General features: G+C 39.7%; 1 protein-coding gene across 1 annotated transcript; it reads left to right on the top strand.

The window, feature by feature from the left end:
* Nucleotides 1–12,230: 12,230 nt before the first annotated feature.
* Nucleotides 12,231–16,733, top strand: bloc1s5 (biogenesis of lysosomal organelles complex-1, subunit 5, muted). The gene is made up of 5 exons (XM_039790892.1): nucleotides 12,231–12,555; nucleotides 12,996–13,078; nucleotides 14,545–14,665; nucleotides 15,411–15,469; nucleotides 15,707–16,733. The coding sequence occupies exons 1-5, from the start codon at nucleotides 12,537–12,539 to the stop codon at nucleotides 15,878–15,880; spliced, it is 456 nt and encodes a 151-aa protein (XP_039646826.1). The 5' UTR covers nucleotides 12,231–12,536; the 3' UTR covers nucleotides 15,881–16,733.
* Nucleotides 16,734–17,815: the final 1,082 nt, after the last annotated feature.

Raw genomic sequence — 17,815 nt, 5'->3', positions numbered from 1 at the left:
CATCTGCATACGTCACCAGGGCGATGAATTTTTTGATCCCAGATCTTTTTTTATTATAACAGTTTGGTTTTAATTTGTGATGACAAATTTATTAAAACCTGGAGTTAAATTCAGAGCACTTTCTTTTTGTAATGTGTCTCATTTCCCTAATGATTAAAAAACAAGGGGCTGATGACAATGTAATAGAACATAAACAAGGTTTCATAGCATTAACTTTGAATACATTAGATTAGATAATGATTAGTTTGAAAATATGCAGAGCTTCAGTCAGTCCTCCCTCCATGATTTCACCCACTTCATTTCTAAATCAGCTCAAGGCTCCTCAAGGCTGAAGCAATGATGGAATTCAAGTTAATTCAACATAAAGCTTAATCTACCCAAGATTTTTTAATTGTGACTTAACACTATTAGAAATACTCTTTCTGCTGGCCTTGCGGAACGGCAACGTCTTGCCTTTTCTCTGGCCATCTCTCCTGGTGTGGTTAGACTGTACTGTTGTGCCCATTGACAGGAGATTTTTGTTTTTGGATCAGTGAATGTAAAATCCAAACAAACATCTGTACATTGCCCTTTCATTCACTCGTTCCTCAGTAACAACTCACAATTGTGTGTACCGTAGAGCGAAGTGTGACCAAGTTGTGCTGCAGAATAAAATAACTTTTCCTTTATATTCAGCTCTGAAATACATGGGATCTCTGGGTTTCCTGTTTATCAAAGTTCATTTAAGGTGTAGTAATCCAAAATACAATCAACCCCTCATGAAGAACGCCAGCAGGCACGGCAACATAAACCACTATTGATTCATTATCTTTGTTAAAAATATATATATACAGTATATATTCAGTTCAAATGTATTGCATGTCAAAAACCTTCAGCTTTAGGGTAGATTGAGGGTTTTGAGCATGCATGGATAAGCAGAAGACAGATTGCTAAAAGGTTAGACAAGCTAATTCTCCAATTTTCAGATTGGCCACTGTTGAGGGCCACTTTTATTTTCACTGGCTGGGTCCCATGAAATTAATTACAGCCTTTCTGTACAGTACAATAGCCAGTGGGCCTTGTTGTCAAAGTGTAGGGCCAAGGGCCTCAATTCACACCCTCAAATCCAAGTGCCAGTTGCATTCCAAAAGAAGATAGTTCCAACCGTAGTTGGATAGATAAGCATTACTGATTAATTTTAAATGTCATAAAGAGAATTTATGCCCTAAAAATTGTTAACTCCTGCTTAAAGTTATTGACCCAGAGGGACAGTCGCTGATTTGTACACAGTGTGTTTTGGTGCAGTTAATACCATTTGATCTTGAGGGAAGACCAAAAAACACTCCTTATTCAGGCTATATTTAATAGCACATGACACACAGCTGATCATTGGCCTCTATGAAAAGCAACCGCAAACGACGGTGGTGTGAAATCGACATTTAAGAGAGGAAAACACAAAGTCATCTCTGTACCTCCTGATCCTCTAATGTTGTTCTGCTGAGGTTTACGCACACACACACACACACACACACACACGATGAACTATAACTTCATCTCAATGATGCCTCAGCATTTCATTAGCTTTGACCCATCCAAAACCACAAGTCTTTGAAGTGAAATCTTGACGATACAAACACACGGTGTCACACACACACACACACACACACACACACAAACACTGCCTGCCTCAGGGGTGAAGGTGGGAGGGTGAGTCAGCAATGAAAGACGCTGTTGATTATGCCGGGTGCTGATAGAGTTCTGATAGGATCTACAATAGACTCCAGTGTGTGGCATTTAGCTTCATGATCAGCTTCACACATGCAAACAGAACGAAGAAACACACACAAATGCATACATATATGGCTATTTTTTTACACACAATATGACCATTATACTTCCTCACAGAGATATATATGTCCACACACACTCAGGTCATACCCAGAGGGAGGGAAACTTTGCCTTCTTAACGGCGGTGGCGGACTCCCCTTGTGACTTTTACAGCTGTCATGCTCCTCTTTACAGCCTTCATTCATCTATTAACCTCAGGGACAGGAGCATGTGATGATGCCTCACAAACATACATGCAGTTAATGTACACTGATGCATAGATAGAAGAACTAGTAAAGTAAAAAGTTATGACACTGACCAAGTGACATGATGACATGATGTTAATATGGTGTGTTATTTGTCCTAATGTTATTTCACACTGTTCTGCCATTGCAATGCTAATTATATGATTATCAAGTACCTACTTGTTTGTTAGGGCTAATTATATCAGGGTCCATTGTAATGTTGTCGCTGTGGAAATAATAATACTATTTTGAAGAGTAAATTGAATCATTTTTACATAACAGGAAACTTTTTCCGCTCTCAATGATCTGTCTGTTACAATGTCAGCAATGCAAATTAGATATGTTGGTGATGCAGTTTAATCTGAACAAAATCAATCATGTATGACTGAAATGTTTTAGTCACTGTAAATAAAGGCACTGCATTCATCAGAGGAGAGGATTTCATAAAATTCCTTGCACCCTTCAAAACTAATAACTAATAATTCTTCATTATGGCACTAAAATAAGATAATGTCACTTTTTCCACAAGGCTTTTATTTAAAAAGAAAACTCCCATCTACAGCTAATGTGACACCGCCGTCATCAATGCTTCAGTGGTGAGTGTGACACAACAGGAAACTGTCCCCTCTCTCTACAGCAGCTCTATGGAACTGTTGAGTAGCTTATATGACTTTTTCTTTTTATCTCTGTAGCCAGGAGTGTTATGCACCCTGCCAGTTGGCGCTTGTGCTTTTTATAGGTGACACAGTGTGATAGACCCTGCCCTCAAACCCTCCATTACAATCATATTGGTCTCCTCTCAACTATGTTCCTATGGGGCACCGTCACTGCCAAGACTGGCTGAAGTTTAGTCAAAGACATTAAGAGAGCTCCTCCAGGGACAAACATCAGCAGATAGAAGAGAAGAGAAGAGAAGAGAAGAGAAGAGAAGAGAAGAGAAGAGAAGAGAAGAGAAAGAAGAAGAGAAGAGAAGAGAAGAGAAGAGAAAGCAATGCAGAAGTAGCTTAAAGCTGCAATCCATAACTTTCGGCACGTTCAAAGACGGCAGTGTCTAATGTGGCATTTGTGAAGCTGTTTCAACATGTGGTTGTTAATACGCAATGAAAAATACAACCAGATCATATGAATGTAGATATTTGATGTACTAAAATGATGAAGTCAGACAGCATTGGCACTGTCCACCATTCAAGTTTTACTCTAACTGTGATCTAACTCTGCTTTCTAACTAAAGGAAACATTGATCCCACGCTGTACACTGACATGCACGACGGATGTCCAGTGGCACTCCTGCATTGATAGCAGCAGGGATATCTCAGTACCAATGTCAATCCATTTAACATTTCTTGAGATATGTTAGTCTGGACCAAAGTGGTGGACCAACTGATTAACATTACTAAAAAGGCAAAATTATGAACCTCATGGTTAGTCTAGAGAAAAGTCAGTAGGCTTTATCCTCTGGGGATCGTGCATGTTTCATGGAAATCTATCCAATAATTGTTAAGATATTTCAGTCTGGACCACATTGGTGGACTGATGACCGACGGCCATTGCCATCCCTAGAGCCAGTCTTCACTCAGGGTCAATTTACTAGTTTTCTCCACGGCTTTTCAACCGCATCTGATAGTTTTTTTAGAACTTTTTTGTTGTTGTTGAAATTGTATTATTCGTCACAATAATAACAAGGTTATCATAATAACAACTGTTATTATTGTGCACAATGTAGTGAAATTCAATCCCATCATTTAATCCATTAGGAGCAGTGGACAGCCACATACAGCATCTGGGGAGCACTTAGCTGGAGAAGGCCTGAGGAGCCTGGGATCCAACCACCAATCTTGTAGTTGAGGGCCAACCCGCTCTACCTCTGAGCCACAGCCAACCCTTTAGTGGATGGAGTTTGCTCAGTTGTCATGGAGATACTATAGATGTCATGCTGTATATCATCATCTATATACAGTATGTCATATCCTAGTTAGCCCTTTTGTAATAACGTAAAACGCTACGTAATGGTCTTTATCCCATGCTCCACCTCATGCTAGCTGCTTTCATATTTCTGTAATATTTAACATATTCAAGCTGTAATGACCACTAAAAGAACTCTGCTTGAACTATACTCAAGTGGACACAAAGAAAACATTATTTTTCAAAAGACATACTGAGAAACAAGAATGTCACTTTTCAAGCCTTAAGAAGCTCTGCAAGTAAGAACAGTCACACACACACACTCATACAAACACAGAAGAGTGACAGTATCTCCCTCAAGGAGGACTGCTGCCAGTTCTCGCCATGGTGGTCATCAGCGCTAAACTCCTGTCAGGTTCTATCTTACACCCTAACGCACAAACACACACACAAACACACACACACATACACTGGTCTGTCTCAGGGCAGGACAGGCTCTCCAAAGGGGTCAATGTGTTGTCACACACACCGGGGACCAGTGTTGTTGTTGTTGGCAGTCCCTACCTCCTCACTATTGTCCATGTCACCTTACACGCAGAAAACCTGCTGTGGCTATTAGGGTGCCAGCATGGCAGGGACACTTTGGGCCCAGAAGGACTTTACCCTGGCTAGAACTTGGCAGCCATCGTTTATCTATTTATTTGTTAGAATAAGTGAGCAGTTCTTTCTCCTGCTTAATTTGCAGGCAGTGCACTGTCTTGGAAAAAAGAGTCAGAAACTTAAAAGAATAAAAAAACTCTTTTTTACCATGAGCTATGGACATAACAGGTCCGCAGTGGTGCATACTTACATAATAAGATACAATGAAAATCATAATGGGCTATTATTTTTGGAGTAATCTTGGTAAATATGAGTAATTTTCTAATAATTTTCAAGACATAACTCGTACTAACTCGTACGACATAACTGGTACTAATTATAGTGGGAAAATGAAAGATAAGCTGAATTTAAAACCAAAGCAAATGGTTAATAATATTATTGGAACATTTATTTTCCATATGCTTTAAGCTGTAGGTCTGCCTCTACATACATTTTACATTTTGTATGTTCAGCTGTGCTTGTGTTAAAGTAAATTGTGAATTTTCTTTTCTTTTTTTTTTTAAAGATTACAATTAGGGTCTGTAAAAAATCCTTAATTGAGGGCATGGAATTAAATAAAGATCATTATTTTTTTAAATGGGGGTATATATATATTGTTTTGTTTTTGCTAAAGGCAGTGCAGTCTAATTATTTCCTAAGGCATGGGAGGGTCTTTCAACATTTTATAATGCCAAATTTATGTTGTTTCATTCCTCCTTTGAGATTGATGCAACAAAAAACAGCTGTAACAGAAAAGTAGTTTTTATTCATGTATATTTTATGTATTTAAGTTCATTTAGTATGTGGTGTCTCCTTTCATGTTGCTGCAATACTTAAAAAGTAAATGAACTGTGTTTTCAGTTTTTCAGCACAGCAACTACGTAATCTAATTTTGACTAGATTGACAACTTAATCCTCAGGGCTTTCAATCATGCACATTTTCACACATTCAACAGTTGTTTCAAATCTCACGTCTCAGACAGGCTTTCCTTGATCATTTCCTGTGATGTAAATGTTCACTAAGGAAACATTTAATGTTTTGTTTAGTGTCATTTTTGATCATGTGCCTGACATTCACAGCTGTCTCACAACTGGGACAAAAAGAGGTAAAGAAAAAAAAGGAAAAAATCTTGGTGGAAATGCCTTTCCACTCAAACATGGTACATCTCTCCCAGGTGACTGCTTAGCACTGGCAGTAATTGAAAACTTGCCCCTGGCACTGTGTGTGTGTGTGTGTGTGTGTGTGTGTGTGTGTGTGTGTGTGTGTGTGTGTGTGTGTGTGTGTGTGTGTGTGTGTGTGTGTGTGTGTGTGTGTGTGTGTGTGTGTGTGTGTGTGTGTGTGTGTGTGTGCGTGTGTGTGTGTGTGTGTGTGTGTGTCATGAGGCACGTGCGCATGCATGCAATAACTGCTTTTCTGTGACTGAACATGTGCATCTTCTAGTATCAGCATGTATGCGCGTGCATGTGTGTGTTTGTTAGTGTTGGAACTGAGTGTGTGTGTGTGTGTGTGTGTGTGTGTGTGTGTGTGTGTGTGTGTGTGTGTGTGTGTGTGTGTGTGTGTGTGTTTGTGTGTGTGTGTGTGTATGTATACATGTGTTCTGTGTGTGCCTTAATAAGCTTACAGGTTCACACTAATAAGTCCACCTTTCCTGATTTATGTTGTTGGGACTTTAATCATTTTTCCCAACAGGAGGATGAATTAATAAAAAAATTTTAACACCACCCTCCCTTCCCCCCCTCTTTTTGCTCTTCCACAACGAGGGGCCAAATCTCTTCAGCATTTCCAGCCCTGTGAGCTAATTTGACAGCTCACGGGGGTGACGCTGATTCCACTTCGCAGAGACAGGTACCCTAGGGCTAGCCAGCTGGATCGCAGCGGATGCTTACAGATTTGGCTTTAGCTTCATGCTGGGTGTCATCTGTCTCTTTGGTCTGGCGCGGGATAATTTTTGTGTATGTGCATATGTGTGTGTGTGTGTGTGTGTGTGTGTGTGTGTGTGTGTGTGTGTGTGTGTGTGTGTGTCCGCCCTGACATCATGTGCCTGAGCAGTTTGTGCCTGGCAGGCCTTGTCTGTCCAGGTTGGCCATCAAACACAGCCAGCATGGCCCTAATCTGACGAGGCACTGCTCCAAACATGCCACAGCAGCCCGAGAAGTGTGTGTGTGTGTGTGTGTGTGTGTGTGTGTGTGTGTGTGTGTGTGTGTGTGTGTGTGTGTGCGTGTGTGTGTGTGTGTGTGTGTGTTTGGGTTTGCGTGCATGTGTGTGTGACCCCAGGGCAAACCCCCATTTTTTCCTACCCCTTTCTCCTCTGCTCTGTCCCACGTTGAATATCACCAAACACACTCACATACAAACTGAAGAAAAACTTCAAAAACCATCAAGTTGAGCTCAGTCGACGCTTCCCCTCCACCTCATTCTCAACTTCTCCTCTGCTCAAGTTCCAGTGTGTGTGCATGCATGTGTATGTGTTATTTCAGTGCATGTGTGTGTGTGCGTGCGTGCCTACCTGCACGTGTGTGTGCCTGCGTGCATGTGTGCGTGCGTGCCTACCTGCATGCGTGTGCGCGTGCGTGCATGCGTGCGTGCATGTGTGTGTGTGTGTGTGTGCGTGTGTGTGCATGCGTGTGTGTGTGTGTGTGTGTGTGTGTGTTTGAAATGCTACAGCCAAGATAAGCGATTTTGCCAACCACAAATGGAGAGATATCCTCATTCTTGCACTCCCTCCATCCCCACATCTGTCACTTTGATTGTGGGCACTTTGCGGGACGCTCTGCCTCAACAGGTTTGTAGCCTCCCCCAGCCTGTTGCCCTCAGTCGACTTCGACACTGCCTCTTGGGGAAAGAGACAATCCCTCGCCATGCTCGGACGGGAGAGTACAGGGGGACAGACCCCCATGGGAGAAATGACAGCGCGGTTCCCGTTAATCTCCGGGACGAGCCCCGAAACGGCGGCAGGGGCCCGCCGCAAACGCTAATCGTACCCGACACACTGGTCTCCCCCTACACACACACACACTTCCAGTCCTCCCTGAATGCCTCAGTGTCGATCTGAAGCTCCAAGGGAAAAGCGGCAGTTCACCATCATTGCGAAATGAGCCTGACAAGGTTTTGTCCTGTTTTGCTGTGAAAGAGAAATATCTTCCCTTCCCTGAAAAGTGCAGGATGATGAGCACATATGTTGATTTTCAGGCTGTGAGCCATGTACCGCCACTGTGTCTTCCCATCAGGCCTTGGGACAGAGTGACAGCGGGATAGTGTCATGCTACACAGTGACTTGTAAAGTGCCACTGCATAAGGGCCTTCAGTGTTTATTTGGGTCTTTACCTCCCTGCTGCACTCCATTCTTCATGTTTTTACTGACTACCTTTTATTCTATTTTCTGCTCTCACCCCCTCCACCTCTTCTCCATGGTGGACAGCTCCGAAGCATCCCGCCTCCAGCAGGCGGAGGGACAAGAACGTGGTGGCGCCGGGACAAACGACCTGCTCGCAGCCCAGGGACTAAGGGAGAGAGAGAGAGAGAGAGAGAGAGAGAGAGAGAGAGAGAGAGTAAATAAGATAAAATAAGAAACTGGATATGGAGAGAGAGAGAAAAAAAAAAAAAAAAAAAAAAAAAAAAAAAAAAAAAAAAAAAAAAAAAAAAAAAAAAAAGCAGATGAAAAAAAAAAAAAAAAAAAAAAAAAAAAGTAGGTGGGTGGCTGGGCAGCAGGTACTCTATACCAGGCCTCCACCCCCACCTTCCCTCAGGCCCAGAGGCCTTGGCATCAAGTGAGTAACACCCCCCTCCTTCCCTTCCCGTTCCCCCTTTCCCATCACCACCCCCCACCTGTTCAGAGCCACGGTGCAGTGAGTGGCGTTCAGCGTGTTGTGAACACAAAGCAGCGGCCCCGCGGCCCTCCGCCTGGACCTCGGTGTCAAGACCCAGCCAAGCTAGAGAGAGAGAGAGAAAGGCAGAGAAAAGATGAGTGAGAGAGAGAGAGAGAGAATGGAGTGCAGCAAAATGCAGAATAATTATACCCAGTGGGTAATGAGAGCACCGTCGTTACAGGGGCGATGTGGTCGGGCCGGGGAAGAGAGAGACACAGAGGCAAGAGCGTCACCGGGGCAAGCTCACAGGGCCAGTGGGCATGTTTGGTAATCCACAATCACAGACCTCCCACTGCACTGTTGGAGCACCGTTTGTGGAAGTGCTGCAGGAGATCATCTGGATACTGGCGAGCATGTATGCACAGGGGGTGAAAGACTGCTGCTTTGGTCCTGCATGCTGTGTACAGATCACGTATGAAGAAGTGTAACAAAAAGATGAGGAAGAAATGTTGAATCTTACATGATAAGAGCAATAGATACATCTGGTATAGCATGTACTGTGGTACACAATACGTGTTTCGGTGCTTAACAAAGCAATCTATATATGTGCTTAACAAAAAAATCTATACTTACAGTTTATGATTAGATATGATATATGTGATATGTGATTAGAAAAATATATATATTTTACTGCAATAATCAATTCATGATTAATAAATTTGTTGTTCTTTCAACCAAACATCAAGCAATTAAACAGTATAAACTGAACTCATATTTGCAAAGCATAAAAGTCTGAACTTAGCAAAAGCATTTATATGACTAATAAAATGACTGAAATTACTTGACAATAAATGAAATAGGTCAATTAGAAAGAAATAGGTAATGTAAATATTGTAATTCTCAATAATGAACTTGCTGATTTAAATTGGTGCTCAACAGCAATTAACTGAAAGCTTTTTATGAATTATAAAAAGCTTTAAACTGCATTAAAAGGATTCTTATCTCATCAGTAGACAGCTACTGAAAATATACTATTGGATTAAACAATGGCGTATTTACCATGCGTAACTTTCAATTCTTTTTTATAACTGTGAACATTGTTTTTCTTTTTTAGTGACACTTTTTGGACAGTGTCCCAGAAAGCCTATGTGTTCTGCGCAGGGGTGTCAAATAAAAAGCCGAATTCACTTAATAGACCTGTGGGACAGAAATACAGAGAAACACATGATCTGCTCTCATGCAACGAGCGCTCGCATGCAAACTGCAGCCGAGGATCACAACGCTCGCAGATAATGTTACAGAAGGACGCACATTTCCTCGTTATGTTGATGTTGGCTTTGCCCTCCAAATTCTTTAATGCTGTGGAAAGTTTCAGAGTAGTGGATGTTTAAACTTCTTTGTCTGATAACTCATATGTAAAGCATTATTTCCAAACCCAAGCTAAGTGTGCAAAATCTAATTCAACTACATTTCAATTTTTATTACATTTCAAAATAATACATGTGATAGATGATTTAAATTTCAATTTTCTCGAGTCCAGAATTATATTTCAGAACTTGTTTTTGTGATTCCAAATCCAAATCATTTTGCTAATGATGGAACATCAATTTATTAAAGACTTCCATCTATTTTTAGTCTGTTATTACTGGTCTACAAACAATTATTCTTTTTTAAATGATTTTGTTATTTGAAAAGGTCAAAAGTTTGAGTTAATAAATTGCTATTACACACTTTAGTACACACCTTTTTATTAATCTACAAAATATAATATATCCAGTAAGTATATCTTTAATATCTCTTCATATTGTTTATTAGTGTAAACCACACAATAGATGTATGTAACTCTATTATAATCCATCTAAATATGGTAAAGAACGCTGCATTTAACCAGCCTCTCTACCATTCAGGGTTGATCTAAATGTTTTTGATTTCACCCTGCAGAATCATGAATAAACAAAGCACATGACAAAAATGAGGCTGCAGTGAGGGGCTTGTTTTTATCCCTCGGCTGTTGATCAATCATTTAATCTCCTTAATAGGCCCAAATCAAAACTAATGGTGCATGTAATAAGTGTTTAACTAAACAATGTGGACAGTGGGGGAATTAAGTGGTGCCTTAATGATTTTCTCTAAACTGAGCATGACAGTCCTAATGAATTTAGGGCTCGCAAACAAACTTTTGACAACTAATATGCAACGTGTGCCCCAAACAATGCCTCTTCTCACTCTGACTGAATATCTGCATGCACTCTGCTCTTGCCACAAGTGCTGTGTTTATTAATACATTTATGCCAATATATTTGCATTGCATGAAGTGTAATAAAAGCATTTGCTAATCCAAGATAATTCTGTCATTGGGGCTTTGCCAGCCCTGGATTGTCAAAACTAATGTGAGACATTTGGTGCCATCTTGTGGTGACTCTGGTGTTTTCAAAGAAACGTGCCTTCTGTAAATGTACTTACGTCTTATATCTTATTCTAGCAAATTTCACCATAGTGACATCTTTATTAATGCAAATGTTGTATACCTAAAAAAATACAAATTAATGTATCCATCCCAACATAGATACTCAGCAAATGGGGCCTTCTCCATACGCATACAAATATGTGTTTGCTAATGTCTTAGGTAGGATTATATTATAAATTATTATCATTCACCATGGTGAATGATAATAATTTATGTTATATTTATTATACTGTAGTTAGTATCACTACATACAACATTTCCTTTGTTATTCCAAAGGAACTAATAGCTGTGATGGATTCATAGTATTCTACACTATTATAATAGGATTATATTATTGTCTCCTGTGTGCACTGCACATCTCATATACTCAATATTAAATACTAAATACGCAACAATGAGTAACCAACTGTGGACGCTGTATGAATATTAGATACTATAATCCTATTATAATAGTGTAGAATACTACAAATCCATCACAGCTATTAGTCCGTTTGGGAATAATAAAGGAATTATTGTAGAAGCTGGTGTATCCTCCTCCACCAGCAGGACACTTGCTTTTACATAATGGCAACCTCTAAGTTATTCTTATTAATGGATTATTATTGAAGTATAATGCAGAAGTAGGAATGAGTTCTCATAAATAAAGCCATTGGTTGCAATGTATTTATTTATTACAAAGTGGTAGTCTACTATGATTTAAATGAACCAGGGGAAAGAGTGCAAGCAGACTGTGGAACAGGATTTATTTTTAAGTCACAAAGTCAGGAAAAATGTTGAGTCTGTATTTAAAAAAGAAAAATTCCTATATTATTGGTCAATTCAGTGCATTTTGTGTAGAGAATTTTTATGTGGAAATTGCTTTTAAAACTAGGTTTTGATGTCACTCTGCTCCACCACAGAGCAAGACTGACATCTGCTGTCCTCAGTCAGGCAAAACCTCAGTCTACACTACTGTCTCTCATTTGGTGTCTCTCTCACACACAAACACACACACACACACAAACACACACACACACACAAACACACACACACACACACACACACACGCACACACACACGCACACACACGCACACACACACACACACACACACACACACACACACACACACACACACACACACACACACACACACACACACACACAAGCTTGCAGGCATTTAAAACTTCCAGAATTAAAAGCTCGTCACTGTAGCTTACCTTAAATAAAGACTGCATGAGGAAGTATTTTAAGTGGACTGGTAAAAAAAGAAGAAGCTCAAACCACGAGAGGACATCTTACTAAAGTGAATGTGACACCCCTCTCTCAGCCGTTTGGTTCAGTCCATGGCCTCGTACCCGGAAGTAGTAGTAAATATTTACATTGCAGTCAGCTGACTTCCATTCACATGACTGCAATTAGCAAAATACCATTGCAGTTTTTGGCATATTGTAGGTGGTCTTTATTACTATGTCATTAAAATATAGGCTATGTTAATGACTGATAGTTTAGGTCAGCTAGGTAGCGCTTTCGCTTTCACAATTAGTTGCCAGTTAGCTAAGCATTTGGAACATTTAGCAAGTGATTAGCTAGCACTTAGTTAGTAACTAGCTAGCTGGTTGAGCTAGCTGCTCCAAAGGAGACAACTTTGATTTAACTACTAAAATTAAGGTGCCAGCAGAGTTTGTAAGAATGGACAAAATTGCTAAAGGTGAGTGAAATCCACAGCAGAAAAAAATCCTTCTCATTGTCGGCATGTTAGCGTGTTTTCCTCGCTGTTTACCTTTTATTATCTAATTAGCTTATAAGGTAGGCCTACAGATAGATAAGAGGCTATTCAAAGTATCATTTAGTGTCAGCAACAGTGTGATAGACGTAATGTTTCTTTTGATTTTCTTTAAAACACTATAGTTTCTCAAGCTTTCAAAAGAAGGAATAAGGTTGTAATTAGGTTAATAATGATACAATGATAGCCTACCTTTTATAGCATACAGGCTATCTAACACAACATTAAAGGCATGCACAGATTATTAAGGTGTGCTTGGATAATGGTTTTAAAACATAATACTAACTTTCATAATGTTGTTCAAATGTATCCTGCGTGTTCTCATTGTTTTAACTGAATTTAATTTGAGCTGTTTGGTGCTGCAGATGTGGGTGATATCCAGTCCCGACTGTTAGACCACAGACCAGTCATCAATGCAGAGGTCCGCTACTTCGTGAGAGAGTTTGAGGTACCCGCATGACAAATGTGTTATTTATTAGACTAAAGACCATTTTTAAAATTCCCGAATTACTTACAGTTGTCATGATGACGTAACACGGTGCCTTGGTGTTTGTCTTGTGGGTTCAGTGCCACTGATGAAAGCTATTTGGACTTTTTACCTTTTTATTTACATTTGTTTGTCCTTCAACACTCCTGTCACTGACTAAACTGTACTTCAGTCGCAGGCCACACCAATTGATGTGCTATCACTCTTGCCAGTATTAGAAGAACTATGAACATTAAATACTGTAAGACCCGCATCAGAACGCCTGCTATGAATACATACAGAAACATTTTATTACATTTTTATTTATTTAAAAAAAAAAAGAGACAAATTGCAGGTGGGCACGGAACACAGTAGATGTGCACACATCAATATGACACATTAGTGTAATTTGTCATTATTTTTTAACCATGTACCTCAATAAATGAACTGCAAATTTCAATACAGTGTGTTATTATTATTTTTACTATGATCAGTTTCATTAAGCACTGAATTTTGTTTTTCTCATAAGTGAGAAAATCTGTCTGATGTTTTTAGTGGTTATTTGTATTATTGTTGTTTATTTATTTTGAATTTTATGCATATTGTACATATTAGATATCCTGATCTACACTCCATACTAGTTGGTGAAGGTAATGCACCAAATCGTTGTTTGCCAACCGCCAATAAACCTCAATTACGAAGAAGGTTTTTAGTGCAGATTGGCTTGTTCAGAAATATTTATTAGCCATATAACATATTTAAAGATACAGGATTTTTCTGTTATTAAAAAGTTTATGCTGTGAGTGTAATTTGTCTCACTCATTTTAATGAAAGATATATGTTAAGACCCAGTTCAAGACTGAATGACTTAAAGTGCTCATATTATGCTTTTTAGCTTTTCCCCTTTCCTTTATTGTGTTATATCTTTTTGTGCATGTTTACAAAGTGAAAAAGCCCAAAGTCCACCCCAAAGGGACTTACCATCTCCAACAGAAAACACTGTTCACAAACTGCTGCAAACAGCTCTATTGTAGTCCAGCCTTTACTTCTGTGACAAACGCGCATCACTTTGTAACACACGTTATAATGCTCGCCTAGCTGCTAGTGTGGCACGCTCCCTCATACTCTGCTTCTGACTGGCTAGTAGTCCTTACCTAGCTTGTGCGACTCCCAACAAAGAAGGAACAGAAGTCAGATGCCTCACGCGGTAGTTAAAACAGAGAGCTCAACACACAAGGTGAAAAGAGGAGCTGCAGCAATGTGTAGTACAACAAAAATGTTTTGTTTTTTTAGATTAAACCACATAAACTTATTATTGTATAACCTCTACAGTAAATACAACTATGAACCTGAAAATTAGTATAATATGAGCACTTTAAGAACCTTATGTTTTCAGTGTACTATGTTGTATGTGTGACAACACTGAGCTTTCCTCTGCTGCTGTTTAGGAAAAACGTGGACACAGGGAGAGCAGACTGCTGGAGAACCTCAATAAAATGGTTTCGGAAACAAATGAGCAAATCCTGCCAACAGATTTAGAGGGCATGCTGTCTGATGTTGTTAAACGGTGTAAGTCTCCTCTTTCAGATTCACACTTGAGACTTTGTAAATTGTGCCAAGATTGTGTCATTACATGCTTCACCTGACATCTAATTAGACTAGGATTTGTTGCCATGTCTTTAGAAATAAAGTAATATAATGCAATATTTTATTTTGTTGGTCAGTTTACAGTTTTGTCTCATAAGTCTGCCATTATGAAAACAATGTGTTGATTGTCATGTCTATTGGTAATGCAGATGTATATTTATATATATATACACAGTATATATATATATATATATATATATAAACGAACATAAAAGACATTCAACAAGAAAGAAAAAATTATGCTATTATTTCTTCTAACTCAAACTCATTTTCTGTGAAGAACCTAAAAATAACTTATTTTCAATGACTACACATGGTACATGTGATGAAAAAATGAAAATGATCATAAATGTGATCTCACAGTGGTAAATGGCAAATATGAACCATACATGATGTATATATCATTGGTAATTGAGCTAAAGTAAACATATGTTAAGTAGTTTTACATAAACTGTTATGGCTGTATTGATTTAAAAGCCTAATAATGTGGTGGGTCCACCAGACCTGGGAACATTGGCTATGTAACACAAATATGAACCCCACACAAGGGTTAAATAACTGTACTATATTTTGAATTCCTTTGATGGTCTGATGACACAAGAAAGTTGTTTTATATTAATGTTGTGTTTTGAATATTAATATTAAGAATATGTTTTGTCTCCCACAGTGGAGGCTGCTAATCACATGGCAGAGAGAGTCCAGCAGAGGGAGCTAGAGGCACAGCAGGTAAAAACTACAAGGCAAAGGACTTCTAGCAGGTGGACACATTATCATAGCCTAAAAAAAGATATTGTGTCTACTCAGTGTATATACAGCACCTGTAGTCTGAATGCCAGTGTCCAGACACCACATGATTCATGATAAGCATCTATAGTGTTGTGTATAAATGCAAAAGGTAGAAGTAGTACAAGAAATAGAATTGAGACAAACGTCATAATTTCTCATCTTCTTGTGTCCTTCCAGAGCATGCAGCTGCAGGTGAACATGGAGCGTTTGAAAGATGATTGGGCAGAGTTTCTAAAAGAACAGCAGAGATTAAAGGAGGAAGTGAATGAAGAGCACGCCAAGGCTGTAGGAAAACTCAGCACCAAGTACAGTGAAAAGAAGAAGGACTTGACCAGGTTTTCACTCCTCTAATCAGTTGATGTTTGCGAGGGTGGGAGTGAACAAACCTCTCTTAATACATGCTTGTGTTTGTTATGGACATAGACGTCAGTTCTGCTGCACGAAGCTATCGCCTTTGATTGATGAACTCGGCCGTTGGCATAAAACGTAGAGGTTTTGCGCCTGCACAATACTCAACATTTTCCAAATCGTGAATCTAAAAGTACGATTAACAACGAGGCATTTCACGGGCCATCAAACTCACAAAGTTTCTGTCTTTAGCGAATGGAATTTTCACGGCACCTAAAAGGTCTGGAACATGTCATTTCTAAACAAGCAATCATGTGATTGTTCCTTGGCCGTGAAGTTTTCAACATTTCAAGATTTTTAATGGATGCCTGCCTGAAGGGTGCTGATGATAAATTTGCATCTGCCTCAAGTTGAAAGGAACCTGGAGTTTAGCACCAAGGCGAGATATTCTAAGCCCTGAAAGCCAGATCATTAAATGTTAAAGGAGCCCTTCTGAGCAGGTGTGTTTAAAGCACAGCTCAAGTGTTGCAGAAACAAGCTCAAACTAAACAGTTTCCAGAACAAATCATCCCTCATCAGCTATCCAGTGTTTGGAACATTTGACCTCTGACATTAACTTTGTGTAAACCAACTGTCTGTGAAGTAACTTTCATTATAAAAGGCCTTTGCTGAAACCAATTGGAATGATCAGCAGCAGCTGTTTTTTGTTTGCTTTGCCACCTCAAATCTGATTTAAATGAGTTACAAATCCAATATTTTCATTGCTGTTTAAACAGAAAAAAACATGAATCACATTTTGTTTTTCTGGTTTGAATTTCTGTCTGGTCATATGTACATAAAAAAAGATAAACGCAAAGTGTTCATTTCTATTTTGTATTTATCATATTAATTGCACACTAAGGCATTTACAACAGTGGAAATACTCACCTTATACGGTTCTATCCCAGTTATACAGCAAACACAATAATATATAAAAGTTGTAATATATAAAAGTCTGTGTGGGTCTTGACCCTGAAGCGGAGGTTGATGTTAGACACGCAGCACTTTTAATGAAGGGTTTTGTTTTTGCTCCAGACAATGGTAGACTGTCGGACAGGTTAATGGATGGGTGGGCACGCTGGGCACATTCCTGGCATGGCTGAGAACAGAGTTCATCTCAGACAATGTAATAGAACAAATATTTTAGATACCCCCCCTTCACATCCCTGCCACACACTCCTTTAAACTGCCCAGACACCTCAGCTGTCAAATGTCTCATCTAAAGAAGCAAGTTTAGACTTCACCTCATCCATCAGCCAAAGTAAAACAGAGTTTCTGTAAGAAAAATAAGAATAAAAAAAAACAAGCCAGCAGTGGAGCCCTTCCACTGTGACAACACAGCTGAACTCAGTTACTGTATGTATCCCCTTTCACGGAAGCTGCAGCTTTTTTTCCATTTGGCTAGCTATGACCTGCCCCCCCGCTCTCATGCACAACCACCCTCCAGTTGCTGTGTGTGTGTGTGTGTGTGTGTGTGTGTGTGTGTGTGTGTGTGTGTGTGTGTGTGTGTGTGTGTGTGTGTGTGTGTGTGTGTGTGTGTGTGTGAGACAGAGTCAGCGATGGCTGGCGTCAGAGATCAGAGAGGGCACTGACATGCCAGCAGATGTACGTCTGCATGTGTGTGCATGCCTTTCCTCCGCCTCGGTGACTGCAGCTGTCCAATCTGGAGACAGCCCATCATCAGCTAACGAGGAGCGACAATACGGAAACGTGGCCCACCTCTGCCAGCAAGGCGCCTTTTCATCTGCCCTTGTTTATTTTTTGGTTTCGTTGGAAAGAAAGAAAAACAGTCAGAGTACACGAAAGGTCACCGTTAAAGTCATATGAGTGTTAGCTTTTCATGAGTAGAGTCATAAGCTTAAACCAAGTACTTGTTGGGGTCTGATAAGTACAGGATTC

Source organism: Perca fluviatilis, chromosome 22 (assembly GCF_010015445.1).
Source record: "Perca fluviatilis chromosome 22, GENO_Pfluv_1.0, whole genome shotgun sequence".
NCBI lineage: Eukaryota > Metazoa > Chordata > Actinopteri > Perciformes > Percidae > Perca > Perca fluviatilis.
This window is presented reverse-complemented; position numbering and strand designations above follow the sequence as displayed.